The 18,309-nt window shown below is 35.7% G+C and overlaps 2 protein-coding genes across 3 annotated transcripts; both read right to left on the reverse strand.

The window, feature by feature from the left end:
• Positions 1 to 6,438: 6,438 nt before the first annotated feature.
• On the reverse strand, positions 6,439 to 9,241 carry LOC129284947 (protein EARLY-RESPONSIVE TO DEHYDRATION 7, chloroplastic-like). 2 transcript variants are annotated; one of them, XM_054920471.1, is made up of 4 exons: positions 8,317 to 9,241; positions 8,051 to 8,217; positions 7,238 to 7,322; positions 6,439 to 6,838 (listed from the first exon to the last, which is right to left on the reverse strand). In XM_054920471.1, exons 1-4 carry the CDS (start codon positions 9,183 to 9,185, stop codon positions 6,658 to 6,660), a joined length of 1,302 nt encoding a protein of 433 aa, XP_054776446.1. In that variant the 5' UTR covers positions 9,186 to 9,241; the 3' UTR covers positions 6,439 to 6,657. The 2 variants fall into 2 exon arrangements, with proteins under 2 accessions (XP_054776446.1, XP_054776447.1); XM_054920472.1 differs by having other exon boundaries at positions 6,773 to 6,895.
• Positions 9,242 to 11,998: 2,757 nt separating this feature from the next.
• LOC129285945 (subtilisin-like protease SBT1.6) lies at positions 11,999 to 14,869 on the reverse strand. The gene has a single exon (XM_054921942.1). It carries the CDS (start codon positions 14,852 to 14,854, stop codon positions 12,440 to 12,442), a length of 2,415 nt encoding a protein of 804 aa, XP_054777917.1. The 5' UTR covers positions 14,855 to 14,869; the 3' UTR covers positions 11,999 to 12,439.
• Positions 14,870 to 18,309: the final 3,440 nt, after the last annotated feature.

An 18,309-nucleotide genomic window follows, 5' to 3' on the forward strand; every position in this document is an offset into this window, starting at 1 on the left:
TTATGAGCATCTCTAACCATTCATAATCCAGCAAAACTTAAAGTAAACGATGTGTTTTGTAATATAACTAAATAAGGCGATAGATTTAAGGCACTGTATGAAAGCGAATGGCCTTGAAAATTCATATAGAGAGTTATCCAAAAAACCATGCATATACGCCTTTCAAATTACAGCAACACATCAAAGGATGATCAAGAAGCATGGGGTCCATATGCAGCTCAAAAATTCATTAGCATCTCTTGGCTCAACATATGATGAATAGAAACCTATACCATTCCCTCTGTAGCAAGTCCCTACTAATCTCTTAGGCAGTTTCCTTATGTCAAGAGCTTCTCGAAATAAAGACGTTCTTAAAGCCTTCGTACCAACCTGATTGAATGCCTTTGAGAATTCCTTCTTCATATAGAGCCTTCTAGACTCAACTCAACCATCAATATCCATACCAGCCCATTTACTAGCTAGTTGGGCTCATTTGAAGGAACCAACTTTGATTGATTTGAAATTCTACCTAACAATATAATTGGGCCTAACTAATCCTGACTTGAAAAGCAATTACGTAGGGTCTAGTATCATTTCCTTCATTTATTAGAGCCTTATAAAAACCTGCCAGCTACTTCATATTGCTCTATCTATGTTTGGATTTGCTAAAGTATGTCAGAGAATATTCTATCAGAAAAAATATATTCAATTTTTTGTTTTTTTAATATACCTATAGAATCAACATTTTTTTTTGTATCAAAAGAACAAAATCCTTTCAATTTAGCTAAGTTCTAAACATTTTTGCCACACCTAAGAAAGAGGGATTGTGATTTAATTTAAAAAAAATGGAGAAGTTAAAATGATAAAAAAATCATTGACAATCTTCTAGATCTAAATGAAAAATTAAGTTTAACAAATACGTCATAAGGAAAAAGATCAAATGTACCAACTTGAATAAAAAATAATCCCTGCTTGTAGAAAATATTAGGTATTGGGAGAAGTGATTTGGATCTTTGTTATATGATGTATTGGGTAGTTATATTTTTTTCTTTAGTCTGGTATCAAATATCAAATCATGTATCTTGATTATTATTAGATAAAACGGAATGGCCAATATGTGCATTGTATTAAGTTTTCTTCATAATGTGATTGTTATTCAAATCAAGCCCAAGTCTTTACATGATATCAGAGCCAAGCTCATCATTTTTCTTTTAAGATATCAAAATGTTGCATTTACCTATAATTATAAGGATAGGCAACCACTTGATTGGTTAAGGGATTATGATTGTGCAAGTTTGGCAAAATTAAACGATGCAAATAATGAAGGAAAAAGGAAAATACTTTATCCTATTCAATACAATGTATTTTAAGCTAATATTTCTTTTGATTATAAAGAATTTTTATCTCGTACAAATGTCATTATTGAACCTTAAACTTTTGAAGAGGGAAGTAAAGATGAGAGGTGGCTTAGAGCCATTGAGGATGAGATTTAGGCTTTAAAAATAAACAAGATTTGAGACATTGTAGAATTACCTTTAGGTAAGAAACTTATAGGGTGTAAATGGATTTTTAGGCTAAAATACAATGCCAATAGGACTCTAAACAAATTGAAAATGCGAGTAGTGGCTAAGGCTTATAGTTAAGTTAAGGGTATTGATTATTTTGATATATGTTCACATGTAAAAATGATAACAATAGGGTTAGTTTTAACTTTGAGTGTGAAAAATGGTCGGAATATTTATCAAATAGATGTTAGTAATGAATTCTTACAAATCTAAATAAAAAAGCTACATGAAAATTTCTTAAGGGTTTGGTAGAACAAGGAGAATAAGGTTGGGTAAAAAGGCAAAATTACCCTAGAATTTTTCCTCCAGAGGCGTTTGGTATCCTAAACCTTTTTTAGGAACAATGTCGCCCTGAAACTTTTCAAAAAAGTACAGTATTACCCAACCGTCAAAGTTGACTGTTAATTGTCCATGTATTTAGCTTCAACTGCCACCTAACAGCCCATGAAATTTTTAAAAAAGTTAAAAAAAAAGAAAAGACAAAGATACGTGGCAATAAAAAAGGCTTCTTGGCTGTTCTTTTTCTTCAATCGTCTCTTCTTCTCCTCTTCTCCATTAAAGCTTATCCTACCACTCAAAGCTAAACTACATTTGATTGGGGTCTTATGGTGATCGGCATCCTCCTCTTTGTCTTGCTCCAGCCAAGCTTATTCTTTGCATGTTAATTCACACCCTCACATTCTTCACTCTTTATGCCCTCATTCTCTTTGCCTTTCATGTTTGCTGATCAGGTTTCCTCAATCATTATTGTTTGTACTTGATGTATTGTAGCCCTTAATTCTGTCCTTCATGTTAAGGGTCTTGGTCAAAGGTTCAAGTGTGAGACTTGAAGAATTTGTAAATAGGATCATCTGGGCCTTCTGCTTGTTCTTGCTCTGCCATTGCTTCTTCTTCCTCCTCCTCCTCATCCCTTTCTTCTTCTTATTTGAGTAGTGGAAGAAAAATTGGGCCTGAAGATTGAGAAACATAAGTTGGCAATGTTATAGCATAAAGCAAGAGCAAGTTGAGGGTTTTTGAACACAAAGTATGATTGAACATGTTTGTTAACTCGAAGGAAAATGTCTCATCCTCATGAGGTTTTAGGCCTGAAGTTTCTAGAAATATAAAAATTTAGTCTACAAGCTTGACAATGTTCTAGATTTAGTCCACAAGCTCAAGGCCATTCCAAATCTAGTCCATGAGTTCAATGATGTTTTGGATCTGATTCATGAGTTTGCCTTCTAGTTGCTATGCTTTTTTTTTCTTTTGGTTCTTTGATTTTTATTTTTGATAAAAATTATTATGATTTCTAAGTTTGTTGTTGATAAAAGATTGGATTCTAAAAATTCATTACTATGATTTAAAAGTCTAATGGATAGTCTTCCCAATATTATGCCTTAGCCTTCCATATCAGATTCTTAAGATTGGATTCTCTACCTCCATTTATTGCGATTGGTTTGGCAAAGAGGTAGAAGGGTGTCTTGGTTAAAGAAGGATGTTGTAAATGGTTTGGTTAAAGAATGCTGTAGATGAGATTGATGAGGATGCATAGTTTTTTTATTTTTATTAATTATTTATCCAACTCATCATGCCACATGTATATTAGTTGGTCAAATAAAATTATTTAATGATCAACATCTATCAGATTTAACGATTGGGTAACATTGTATTGTTTTGAAAAAATTTTAAGGTGACATTGCTTCTAAAAAAGTTTAGAATGTCAGGCGCCCCTGAAAAATGAGTTCCAAGGCATTTTTTCCCTTTTAGCCAATAAGGTTTACAAGTTTGTGAAGTCATTAGATAGGTTGAAACAAGCTAGAAGACAATGTAACATTAAATTGTTTAATGCTTTAATAAAGGGTGGTTTTTCCCAAAATATACATTATTATCCACTCTTTATCAAACAAAATGAAGATGATTTTATGGTTGGGTAAGCCTATGTTGATGATTTAGTCATTATAGGTAAATATGAATCTATGATTGAGGAAACTAAATAATATCTGCAAAATAACTTTAAAATGAAAGATTTGGATACTTTGAAATATTTTTTTTTTGTCATAGAAATTGTTATACTAGTATTAAATTAGGAAAAATATAATTTAGACTTAAGATCTAGATAAGTTTAGAAATATTTCAATGACTCTAAGTCTGAAATTACACAATGAGTTACTACAAGGGGAGAAAGATGAGATGTTAAAAGATCTCACAAGGTATAAGAGGATGATTAGGAAATTACTTTATTTAATTGTTAAACATATCAATCAATCAATTTTTTTTGTTGACCTTTTTTATTTAGTATAGATTCTCAATCAACTTCAATAGCCCCAAGAAAAACACATATGAAAATTGCCATGAATGTAGTAAAATATCTCAAAATGAATCCCCAAGGTAGAGTGTTTTTCCTTGTTGAAGAAGGAACAATACTAATCAATTTTTGTGACTTTGATTAGGCCAAATTGTTATCGATTATCATATTCAAATGTGAAAAGCTCCAATAGCTTGGAAATATAAGAAGTAAACTATAGCATCAAAATCACCCGCTAAGGCAGAGCATAAAGCCTTGAGGGGTGTAGTAGCTACATAGTATGGGTAATTGGCTTATTGAATGATTTGGGAGTCAAAGATATTAGTCCTATTGCTATTGTGGTGATAGTAAAGCTTCACCATAGATTGCATCCAATTCAATTTTTATGAACACACAAAACATATCAAAATAGATTGTCATTTCGTTTGAGAAAAGTTATAGGATGGTTTGATTACTTTACAGAATGTGTCTTCTCAAGAACAAGTTGCAGATATTCTAACTAAAGCTTTAGGGAAAACCAATCATGGATAATAGTTAATCAAGTTGGAAGAGCAAGCTATAGATATTCTAACAAAAGCATTAGGGAAAACCAATCATGAAAAATTGTTAACCAAATTGAGAGCCTTAAACATTCTCGATTCCAACTTAAAGGGGAGTATAGAAAGTATTTATCCATAGGTGAAGTGATTTGGCATTTGTGATATGATGTATTGGGTAGTTATATTTTTTTCGTGATTTAGTCGGATATCAAATATTAGATCTTGTATCTTGATTTTTATTTGCATGGGCTACATAAAGTAGAGCCTAACACACATTGTGTTAAATTTTCTTTATATTTTGATTGTTATTTAGATCAAGCCCAAGTCTCTACTAGAGTCCTAAATAAGGGTCGAGTTTGGCAGCCCACTCATTTAAGCCCCTTTTATTAGGAGTTGGGTTTGAAAAATTGGTTATTTTTAAGGAAATTAGGTTTCAAATCTTGACCCTCATAAGCTCTAAAAAATGAGCTTGTGCCTCGAGCGGCCTATCAAGCTCAGTTCTTTATTTTTTTTTCATTTGTCCTCTTAAGTCTAAACGCATTATTAGCTCTGAAGTCTCGAGTCTAAAGAAAACCATAATCCTACTTGCCTCTCTCAACTCACGCATTCTCACTTGATACACACACACACACACACAAAATGATCTCACTCGCCTCTTATCTCTCCTCCTTCTTTAGCCAGCTCGATCTTAGTGACGAACGGCTCTCAGCTTTCCTCCTTCTTTAGCTAGCTCAATCTTAACGACGAAGTGCCCTCAGCTCTCCTCCTTCTATGGCCCTCTCTATTTTGATGATGAACTATTGTTGTCTCTCCCCCCTCTTGATCTCAGTGACTGACCACAATTCTCATGATTCAGGTGCTCATGACGGCAAATTGCTTTAAGTGCTCGCAATTTAGGTGCTCACTTTCTGACTCATAATGCTTGCAATTCAAGTCTTTGCTTCAACCTTCAAGTACTTTTAATTCTTTGTCTTTTTTCATTATGGTTTAAATTTGATCTATATAATATTTCACTACTCATATTAAAATAGGTGACCCCTTCAATTGACATCCTTGAATTTACATTTAAAAAGCCATCGTCCTTGAATTTGATCTATATAATAGATGCAATATATTGCAAGCCTTATTCCTGTCTTGCTTCCAAATGATGTCATCATTATTTTGGTTGCTAGTATGTTATTTTATTTTTTATTTTGATTTTGTGATTCATGAACCTCCTAACAACAACTTGATCTAGATTGTTGATGATCAATAATGAGTAATTATATACATTTATATCTAGATTTTACTATGTTATTTCATTTTTGATCTAGATTGTCCTTATTGAATTTTTATACTTGATCTTGTGATATATAAATATTTAATATATATTTGATAGTGACACAATTTAATTAAATATTAGGAAGAAAAAGTTGAGGATCTACCTCTAAGGACTTTTTAACATTTTATTTATAGATGATAGATAATGATGAGGACGAGAAGGATTTGAATTTAGATTGACAAATATTTTAATTAATTTAAACATCTAAATATATGATGCTTATTTTCAAAAAGATTTTGAAAATCTTGATTTGTTTTATTTTTAATTTTAAAATACTGTAACTAATTTTTTCCCAAAAAAAAAAGACTTTTGAGCTTGAAACTCATCAAGAGAGGTGGAGCTTAAAAAACAAAAAAAAGGCCAACAAAATGAAAAATTTGATTTATATGGGCCTGCGCCCGCCGTTTTCCAGCTCTAGTGTTTACTCCTCCCTACATGATATCCCGCTTCACATCTTGCTTCCACTCTTTCTTCTTGCGTGGCAAGGCAAATCATATCTATTTCTTTGAAAGTAAGATCTAATGCTTACTAGTATCCCGAATTACTTTCAATAAAAAGCAGCTCATAAGCAATTAAAAAAAAAAAAATCGTCAACCAGCGTGAAGGATTTCAGAGTGACTTCCAAACAAGAAAGGAATTAGCATTATTAGCTTCGGAAGGGGTTTAATGACCCACACTTGGGTAACAATAACTAGAGTTCTTTTCTTTTCTTTTCTTTTTTTTAAACAGTAACCTTTAGTACTAGAAAAATGATCGCATAACCATAAATTTCATAGTATGAGATTTAGAACTTGCTGTAGTTGGACCTTCTAAAAGAGGAGCCGGCTTCCACTATTGTAAAACATAATAATTCACACTGTACATACTCATCAACATTTCAATAAACCAAAGAAATGAATGCAACAGCCAATAAATATTGTGGAAGGGTCCCTCATCTAATATTTGTACAAAAAAAGAAAAAGGGGGGCTTTATTTCTTGTCCTTAGAGTTGAGTTCAGATTGAGCGGCAGCTTTGACCAAAGTTGTTGGCTTGATAACGCTCTTGGGGTTAAGGGCCTTCCTTATTTTGAACACTGCCCATGCTGCTCCTATCGCATGGCCTGCAGCGTCTAACCCTTCATTTGTCACCTTCGCTGCTTCCTCTCCATATCTACAACATTCACATATTCATTATTCACCTCCAGCAAAACCAAACGATGCCTGCACACTAATCCAACCATATTTATTATACACATAAAACCTAGGGATACTCTGTTTCTCCATCTCAAGACACGACTAGTTGCAATTTCCAATGTAGCGTCACTCCTCGTCACCAAGAATGGCACAGTTAACTATTCTAAGCATTCGTTGCTTAGGGTTTGAAAAGGAGGTTATCATCCATCACTTGATGCCTCCGCACATTCCTTCCCCCAAATTCCCCAATATTTTTCTTTAGAAGTATTACATGGAGAACAATGTAATAATAAACAGAGAAAGATAACATTGGCGGTCGCAATGATATTCCCGCTGTTTAAATTCAGAGATTTTAAAAAACGGAGAATGCACTTACTTGTGTGAAACAAGCCCAGTGGTCACAACCGATGATGTGGACATAACATTCTTTCCGGCGACTTCAACAGCATCACACACCTTATCTGCATTTGCACGCGCCAATATCAGCCATCAGTGACAGATTAAGGTGCGAAAAGAAAAGCCTTAAGCTTCTATGCCTAACACAATCCGAACAAGTCTGTAAAAGTACTAGCAGCCCCATTTGACTAAGTAAGTTTCAAACTCCCAACACAGGAAAATGGATTCATCTTAATAGCTTCATGAATTATGAGTTCATGACTGTTCAGGTGTCTAAACAACTTCAGATTTTGAGTCTTCCTTGGACTAGTTCCTGTTTAGCAACTATATCTATATGGAAACCTATAATCTCTATGACCCTAGGATAAAAACTTTCTGAAAGCTTAAGAACCACTAACACAATATATTTAATTTTCCATTTGTATATCTATATATGTCTGCATCATCATTCTCGAATACGTTTAACAGATTACCAAATAACATCCACTCGACTACTGAACACCACCAAAGCTATTGTCTAAGAGTACGATGGAGAAGAAACAGAATGATCGCTTGCTTATTATCATCAAATACCTAGACTTTGGAAACTTCCCCTCAAGTAGTATTGAGATTGATGCTTCCAAATTGTGAAGTTAATAAAATACATCCATAACATATCAATATGCATGTTCAGAACAATAAATCAGTTTGCATATAATAGCCTGAAGTGGATCAGTTTTCGCATCCCGCTAATCCCCGCAACAATGCCCACGCACAAATTGAGTTAAACAAGGTTAAGAGACGAATGACTCACTAAATCCATCCAGGGAGGCAAGGACGATTTCTCCTGGGAGAAGGCTGAAGAACTTCTTGCCGGCTTTTGAGTTCACCACGGCACTCGTGAAGAATCCGGACACCTTGACGACCCCTGAGAGCACCCCAACCGCCACTTTCTCTGACCTCTTCGTCAACTTCTTCACCCTATCCCAAGGAAAAAACCAAAAAATAAAAAAACTTAAGATTTTTCCAATCATCAGAAAAACCAAAAAGATAAAGGAGGAATGATAGAGAGTTCCCAACCTTTTCATCCTCTTCATAGCTTCCGGGCTAATCTCCACCTGAGAACCCGGATTCATCCTCTTCTTCAAGAACTCATTCCCCCACTTCAACCTATCCACAGTCACGTCACCGCACCACAAAACTCCCCTGACGAACTGACCCGAACCGGCGGCGATCCACCTCGCAAAGCTTCCGCTATAATCCTCCACGTTCGGAGCTATAGTCGTCCAGTACGCAGCAGAGCTTTCCTCCACTAATTCCTTTTTCTTCTCCGATTTCAATTCCTCCGGGGACGTTTCCTTCGACACAGAGCCATCCAACCCCTCCCAACCACGCATACCCTCCACTCTCTCCACCGAAAAACAACTATACCTCTCCAGAACACGATCCAACTCCCTCAACAAACCCTCTTGTCCTTTGGCGGCGATAGTCAATCCGTAATTTAACAAATCGAACTGGAACCCGGACGCAGCATCGCAGTCGTTTTCCGATGCCGGAACTCTAAGAGTGAAGAAATAGTGGGACTCATCGAGTTTGACTGCGGCCTCATCTTTGGCCAAGGGCCACTGAATTTGATCTCCAATACGAGCGAGGACGGCAACCACGTTACCCCCTTGGCTGAGAGTGACAATGGTGAGGTCCCCAGAAGCAAGCTGGACGCTAGAATCCTTCTCGATGAGATGAAGAATGACACCGGGGACTGTGATGACAACATCTTCAGAGGAGTGAGCTATGGATTGGTTGTGTGAAGCGGAATCGTCTTCGGCGAAGACGTTTTCAGCGACGTGATGAACGTCAACTGAGGGGTAGGCCGAGGAGGAGGAGGTTTTGACGGAAAATGGGGAATCCGCGTCCGGGTTGGTGGAATCAACTTTAGGGTAGAGAGACATGGTGAAAGAAGAGAGGAAGGGATCGGAGAAGTGAGTCAATTGCAGGCGGGGCAGACTCGTGGATTGGATCGGGTATATAGGATGGGCTTAGATACACCGACAGAGACGTAAGTGAGACATGTGGCAAGCAACGCGGGAGACACATGCGTGTGTTGAACGCAGGCGCGTAACCATGATTCTACAGCCTTCACCGTTAAGGCTACTGAAATTTAATTGGCAAAAACAAAAAACAATAAAAATAAAAATAAAACAAACCAAAGGTAAAACTGAGCTTGCTTTATCCGCAAGCGATCACGAATATTGAGAATGGTGATCAATTGAAGATACATTCCTGTCATAAACAGAGTGGGAGAGACTTCCTCAGTCCAAATTACTGGACGCTTATAAACAAAACTTTTCGTTTCAAAATATAAAATATTTTAAATAGATTAAAATTTTATTAAATATATTTAATTTTGGTATTATTTTTTATAATTAATTTTTATTTTTTAATATATTAAATAATGAATATTTTTAAAAATTTACATTTTTATTTTCAAAAAATGAGATTATAAGTATATTTAATAAGATTTATTAATATATTAAATTTTATTTAAAAGTATTTTATAGTTTAAGACAGAAAAAATACATTTGTTTGGCTCATCATTCATTAATAGGAGTGCCTTCTTGAAAATAGGAAAACCGTCTCTATTTCTTTAATTTTAAGATATATTCTCTCCATTTAAAAATATAAAATATTTTTAATCTTTCAATGTGTAATCATTAAATTTTTTTAAAAAGTATCTTTATTAATAGTGACTTTTTATTTTTTATAGGGTGTTTAATAGAGGTAAATACGAAAAGATAGAGTTAGTTTGAAAATATGTAACTACTTTATTGGGGTGAAATTTAATTAAAAATGCCTTATATTTTTTAACAGAGAGAGTATTATATTTTAATCTTTTAATTTTACCATGTTTCATATTAATTTTTTTATTTTCAGGCACAAATTCACATATTTAAAAGTTATTTATCAAATTCAATAACTATAATTAAAAAGGCTTCAGGGAATAAAATACATAACTGCGATTTAATAATATTTTAATTTAATTTAAAAATTAGCGTACACTTACAACACTATTTTTTTTAAAGAAAGTTTTATTTGTTCTAGGATGTTAAAATTATTTTAATTATATTTGACACTTTACGCATCATATGTCTCTAACTGGTTGACTGTATCTAAAATGATAGAAGTTAGTATTTATTTTAATGTTATGATTTTAAACTAAAATATGTTTAGCTTTTTATAATTTTAAGGAAGTAATTTTTCATCCCCCCATTATCAAATACTCCTTCCTTTTTTATGTATAAAAAAATAAATGTATGACACGATAATAATTGTGTTGGAGAATATAAAAACCAAACTAAAATATCCTTGTATTTAGTAAAAATAAAGCTACATTAATTATTTTCTGTAAATGAAAATTATAATCTCACGAGTAACAATTTTTAAAAATTGTAATAAATGATTATTAAAAGATATGATTTTGCTTATAAATAAAAAAAATAACAAGTGATAGTTTCTCTTATGTATAAAAATCGAGAGAGTATGAGAGAATTTCAATCACCTTAAAAAATTTAAGAAAATTAATTAACACTAATAATTGTGGTTGAAATTGACATGTTTTAACTAAAATATCCATGTAATTAATGTTCATTTTTTTTCTAATTTAATAATATTATCCATTTAGGAAGGACTGACTGAGAAAAATATAATTATAACTTCTTTTAACAAAAAAGAGCTCAATAATTAAGGTTTCTTCAAATTTGTAAATATATAGGAATAAGTGTAAGTAAGGAGATCAAAACAATACACGTAATGACCAATTTATTAAAGGGCAAAGAGGTTAAAACATCACAAAATCATGATTTAGGAGCATTCAATAGTACAAAGTGACAAAAATAACAAAAATATCTATAATGTTACCTACATTGGTATGAGAGTGATAAATTCATTAAATTTAAACGTTGATCGTTATGCTAATATTTAAACAGATATTGACCATTTTTTCACTAATGTAGAGTAAAAATGAGACAAAAATACTCATAAAGTTGTCAATCAAAGATGTTCAGTAATCTAAAGTGAGAAACAAAATAAGAATACATATAACGTTATTTTAGTAGCTGCAACAAAGATCAATTTGTCAAATCCTTATAGCCTTAATTGTTTAGCTAACACCTAAATAAAATTTAATCATTTTTTTGTTGATATGGATTAAAAAATTTTCCAAGTGAATTCTATTGAGGCTGATCAATCATTGTATGATGACGAGTCTTCACTTGAAGCTTTGAATTTGAAGGCTAGAAAATGTTGTTTTAATCGAATAAGTTAAATTGCTTACTTCTTTAAAATTCTTATATAATTAAAGTTTTTTCTTGATGATTCGAATCAATAAAAGAAATTCCTTACAACTCAATTTCCTTTATAACATCATTCGAAACATCACATCTCTTTTCGACCAACTCAACAGTGTAGGTTCAATGTCTAGTTAAGAGAATTCTAGAAAATCATGCTTATTCGTCAATTTTTTTTTTTAGAAGTCTTTACTTGAGAAATATTTGAAATCTCTATTGAGGAATCATAGTATAGAAAGAAACCACATTGCATAAACTTTGACAAATTAATTGTAACATTTTAATTTTTAAATAAAGAATTAATTGTGAAAATTGATGTTTTAATTGAGAAATTCAAATGTGTATTAATATTATTTCGAGAATTTTTTCGGGAAATAAATGTGTATTCAATGTTTACTGGGTGTATAGGAAATTAATCAAGACTTAAATTGGGCCTAGAAGCATGTTTGGAAAGTTAAAAAGATACAAAATAATAATTGGACTAAATAGGGGCCCAAGTGAGTAGGATTGGGCCACTTGACGTAGGACCGCGAGCAAACGAGCACAACACGATCTCAATTTTAACCAACCTATACATAGCTAATCCCACCCCCTTCACCCCAAACAGAAGCTCATTCCATACTAACATTCTCAGTTTTACACACTCACTCATAAGTTAAATAACTTGTTTATGTTCTGTACTAAATAGACGCCTTGGAGTCCGTAAATGCATCACGAAGCTATGGCAGACTAGCGAGAGGGGAAAATCACACTAACACTCAGCCAAAAAAAGTAAAAATTAAATTTGCTTCAGAAAAGGAAAAAACGGATATCGACAAACATATCCGTCGCCCACGCGTGAGGGAGGCAGAACTTGACCGTTACAGGGGCTCTATTTGAGTAACAACGATGGGGCTCCGAACCACATGTTTTCCATCACTCCATGAAATCGATCCGAACAGCGCCCCGACCTGACCCAGCTTTAGATTCCGGCCATCTGCTGTCACTGTCACCGCATAGCTCCGCTTCTTCACTGACCCTGAGAACGTCAGCTGCGACGGCCTTACACTCACCCCAACCTCCGGCGGCTGTGACTCCACTCTCGCCCGATAAGTCGAGTTCGCCGGACCCACGTTCGTCACCGTCCTGATGAACGTCTTTCTCATTACCCCTTTGGATGAGCTCGGGAACAGAGCCGCGAAAGATGGGTAGTTCAAATTCTCCGGCAATGGCTTCCTGGCAGGACAATTCGTCGGTGATTGGGTCACCACCTGAATGAGCTTGGGCCCGTAACCGATGGCGCACAAAAAGTTCACGTAATCTTTGTCGGTGATATCGTATACCAAGCCAGGATCCATTGCCTGACCCAGGTTGAGATGTCCGGCACCAAAATCATATGGGGTCGAAGCTTTCCCGGTGGCTTCGTCGATCATGAGCTGGTTTCTGTTATCCAGTAAAGTTGCGGTCGTCATCATCGCTGACCTTACAGCAGCCGGGCTCCAATCTGGATGTGCCGATTTTAACAACGCCGCCGCACCACTTACATGAGGACAGGCCATTGAAGTACCAGATAAGATGTTGAATTCAGTTCTTCGCGTATCAGAATCTAACCCGGTGGGACCGACAGCATCGGTCCAGGCAGCAAGAATGTTAACTCCCGGGGCGATCAAATCCGGTTTCAATATCTCTGGGTTTAAACCATTTGGTCCTCTGGCTGAAAAAGAAGCCAAAACCGGTGCTGGTTTAATTCCAAGCACCGTTCCTTTGAAGTCAATGGTGGCCGTGGGATTTGCGGAAGAAGACACATATGCCTTGATGGCATCACCTTCATCCGCGCCAATAGCACAGGCGGGAAGAAGATGAGCGTCACCAACGAGACCTTCACCATTAGAAAGACCATTAGCTAGAATCATTCCCACACCACCGGCCTTTTTCACCACCAATCCTTTAGCAACTCTGGGGCTGCTTCCCCGATCACATATTACAATCTTCCCCTTGACAAGGTTGGGATCGAGTGAATTTTCCATACACAGTGAATCGGCCAGGACCCCCGACTTACCAGGGTAAACCAGTTGATACATTTTCTTGCTTACCGGTGCTCCAGAGTAAAGAGAGACGCCGGATAGTCTCCGGTCATCACCGAGAATCACATCGGCAGGGAAATCCCTATCGATAGTGCCTGCTCCAACAGTCGTCAGCCAGGGCGCCAAGTTGGTCACCGACATACCTCCAGGCCCATCGTTTCCAGCCGAAGACGCTACAAAAACCCCTTTGGAAACGGCACCATAGGAACCAATCGCAATGGGGTCAAGATAGTACGGCGAGGCGATGCCATCACCACCGCCAATTGATATGGAAATGACATCAACCCCATCAGCCACGGCGGTGTCGAAAGCAGCCAGTATATCAGAATCGAAGCAGCCCGAGTTCTTCCAGCAAACCTTGTATACTGCTAATCTTGCTTTGGGGGCCACACCCTTCGCGATTCCAGAAGCATAACCCGACATACTTGCTCGAAAAGCATACCGACCCGCTGCAGTCGATGCTGTGTGGGTCCCATGACCATCCGCATCTCGAGGAGATCGGAATTCAACAGTGTCGTTGATGGGGTTCAAGGGGCCAGCGGAACTGGGCCCCGCCTCGTGACCTTTAGAGAAAAATCGAGCACCAATGAGCTTGTTATTGCAGTTGCTCGCGGAAAACCTCACCCCCGCCTCGCAGACCCCTTTCCAGCGACGCGGAACGGGACCCAAATTGGAATCTGAGAAGCTGCGGCGTTCGGGCCAAATTCCAGTGTCAAAAACTCCGATGATGACGTCAGAGCCGTAGTCAGATTCAGACCAGAGACCGCGCTGGTTTCTGAGGCCGAGAAACTGCGGGGAACGAGTGGTGTGAAGCTGACGGCGACGGTCCTCGGAGACGGCAAGGATGGCAGGGTGCTGTCGGATGGAATCGAGCTGCTGCGGAGTGAGGGAAGCAGAGAAGCCGTGGAAAACAGTGTCATAAACATGAAGGATGTGAGTGGGCTCAGCGAACTCGGCGGTGTACCAGTGATAATGGGTGGGGAAAATAGAAGGTTTGGAGTCAGAATGAACCCGAAAGATGAAGGTCCTGGCAGGGTGAGGAGCAGAAGAGATGGGATGAGATAGAAGAAGGAAGAAAAAGAAGAGGAGGAGAGGAGGAGTGAGGAGGGAGCGAGGCATGGCGAGTGAGGTGGGGAAGTGAGAGTGTGAGGGTGAGAACTGAGAAGTGGGGTGGGACGATGAGTGATATAAGAAAGTTCGGAGGGGCTCCATGGAAAGGACGTGGCTTTGTCGTGAGTGAGGCCAATAATATGCATGTGCGTGGGGCCACAGACACAGTTTGATGCTCGAAACGACGTCGTTGCTCCTAGCTAATCGCTGAGGCGCTGTGCTAAAAGTGGGGTTCGAGCGGTTATAGCCAGAGAAGACCTTGCCAGTGGGCTCGGGAAGACCCTTTATAATTTGATGCTAAGATCGCTGACCAAGTAGGATCACGCAGAATCAAATGATGTTACGGCCTATAAAGCAAGCAAACAGATTGATGCAACGTTTGCCGCCATTGATTGATATTTACGTTATTCTGCTGAATGAATGCCCGCATATGATAAGGGGAACATGTCATCTGCCCGTATTATGCTTGTAGCGTGCCCAAAATATCTCCACCGTGGCCCCCTTCTCATTCCGTTTCCACTATTTTAGATTTAAATCTAAACTACAGATTTTAAAATAATAATAGTGGAAACGGAATGAGAAGAGAAGAGTGGAGATGAGGATTTGCTTCCATTTTGTACACCTACATATATGTGAAATGTCCGGTCTGGTTTATTTAAATGCATATTCGTAAATGAGTCATGCTTGGCCCCTCCAGTTGTCTTTGGTTATTAAAATATTCAATGAAATATAATTGTTTGGTCAAGTCAAACACAGTGCATCGTATATTTTTAAACTGTACCTATTTTCAGTTTTATGTCAAAAAATAAACTAATTTTATGATCACCTTTCAGCCCAGTCCGATTTCTATGTGGAGATGATAGCTTATTCTGACTTTAATTTTTAAAATAATAGGGAAGACGATAGCTTAGTCTGATTTTAAGGGGAAAGGGCACATTAAGTACACAGTAACTAGAGATTTGCAATCTTATACTCAATATCAATATTTGATTAGATAAGCTATAAGATTCTTTATACTATTAAGTATGATAAAGAATAATATATTCTTTTAAAATAATTTAAGTTATTTAGTTAGAAACATCTTAAATTTTATAAATTAATGATTTATGTCATAAGTTTCAAACGCGAGACTTCATTTATATCTCAAATATTAGCTTTATTGAAATAAAATGTAAATCAAGAGTGGAATGTGGAAGGGGATGAGAAAGTATGGGAAGAAGCTTGGTGTTTAGTATGATCAGTCATGAGTATAGAATGAGTGAAGTGACGATATGGGTTCATACCAAATGAAAGAGTCGCCTACTACAGCCATGCATGTTTCAGGTTTCAAGTCGTTTGTGCTTTTGTTATACCATGTCACTTCTGCTCCGAGTATGGGTAGTGGGTTTAGAAGGCGAAATTCATTCCAGTGATGCACTGGGGACACCACCGACGCACCTGACATAAAAAGCCGATGAAGGGAGTGAATACAGATATTTAAAGCCAGAGGAGAAGCATGGAGGGACCAACCATTCTAAATTATATGGAAATGAACTCATGATTAATTGGAGGTTGCTCGCGTATTAAGGAGCAACTGCAAACATCAACTTTGTAATTTTGTTTCATATACATAGCAATAAGATCTTACCACCGGAAAAGTGGGGAAAAAAAGAAACTAAGATCTTGTTTGGTTAATAGAAATAAATGAAATGAAATAGATCAAAAAATAAAAGTAAAAATAAAAAGATTAAAAAAAATGATAAACTATATTTATAAAGAAGAGCAGTAATTTAATTCATGAAATTATAAATCATGATTCATAAAATTTTTAGAGGATATGATTATTTGTACATTTATAATATATACCAATGAATTTTATCATACTTACTATGAGAAAAAATGATAATTTAATTCATTTTTATATTAAATTTTTCAAAAGAAAATGATAATAAAATTCCTTTTGAAATATGTAGATGACATTTTGGTCATTCAAAATGTCACAATTTCTTTGAAGTCTTTGAGGACTTTTTTTATTCATTAAGAAATTAATATAAATAACCATATTATCCTTAATTTAAATTTGTGAATCGATGTTGAATTATTGCAATTATAAGAAAAAAAAAGTTGTGAATTTAAAAACAAAACTTATGAATGATAATTAATATTTAAATTAAAGATAATTTAATCATTTATATTAATTTTTCAATGATAGAAAAGTTCCTAAAGGTTTCATAGAAATTATGACATTTTAAAAAAATTAAATTATTATTTATACAATTCAAAGAGTTTTTATTGGGGAGAATGACAAAAGATTCTAAAAAGACTAATTAATTTAAGTTATATCCTAAATGCTAAACTTTAAAAATTTATAACTCAATTTCTTAATTTTGTAATTACGTTATGATGAATTTACATCTTATTTTTAAAATTTTAACATGATTGAAGAATAAAAAAATTATTTTTTTATTAAAATTAAAAATATAAATTATATATTCATCACAACGTAATTATAAAATTAAAAAATTAAATTATAAATTTTTAAAATTTAACATTTAAAATTTAACTTAAATTAATTAATTTTTTTAAAATTTTTCTATCATTCTTTCTTCTTCTTTTTTTTTTACTTTTTTTTTATTTTCAATTCATTTTATTCCATTCGTTTTTATGAACCAAGCGGGACCAGAGGGATGAGTCAAAAGACGGAAAGAGAAGGACCGGTGGAGCAGTCAAAGGGGTAGACAGGAAGTTGGAGGCACATGGATGGACGGACCCATGTGTTTTGTAATTTAATTTAATGGGTCAGCCTTGCTTTCGCATCAGGGGTGCCTGCCCTCACTTTCCTTTTTTAACAACTTTTGTATTCCCTCCTCTCTTCCATACAAGACTTAATTCATTAATTTATCCAATTGGTTCGCCTATTATTAATAAATTTTATTACATGATTACTTTCATCTTTTTTTTTAATCCCCTTTCACTCTAACACAAAAAAATAATAATTAATTCAAATTTATTAATTTTTATCATTCTTCTAATGAAAATCTCAAACAATGGAATGTTAGTTTCGTTCCGTCAAGATTCATCCCAAAATCTAAAAAGTTCGCCCTTTGCAGCATATCGAACAGTCCCCAATTTGCCGTCTCGCACGGAACATCATGAGGGGTGGGGCAACATTCGGGCTTCATAGGCGGTCCAGATTTGCAGAGAAGAAGCATCTCAGCGTCTGGCCCACGCCTGAGCCTGGCGATTTCACTGATTCCCGTCTAGGATTACCATTCGCAACTGACTTAACCGCACGCAACCGTTGCCATCAAAAGCAACAGAGTGCATCCAGGTGATTCTCACCTTCAGTTTCCTACATCTTGTTCAATTCCTTCTCCACATTCCAATTTATTATTAATTTGTATAACTTGATTGAATAATAACTTTGTTAAATTATAAGCTACCCTCGAGAAAAATTGAGAAAATGACCCATAGAAATCATGACACGTTTTAACTTGTTTTCGAGGGAAAAAAACAAAGGTGATTGAAGGAGGGGGTGGTTGGCCGCGATCATAGCAAAGACCACCGCCACAAAGATG

The sequence above is a fragment of the Prosopis cineraria genome, unplaced genomic scaffold, assembly GCF_029017545.1.
Source record: "Prosopis cineraria cultivar Desert tree isolate PC_DT_omini unplaced genomic scaffold, ASM2901754v1 PC11, whole genome shotgun sequence".
Lineage (NCBI taxonomy): Eukaryota > Viridiplantae > Streptophyta > Magnoliopsida > Fabales > Fabaceae > Prosopis > Prosopis cineraria.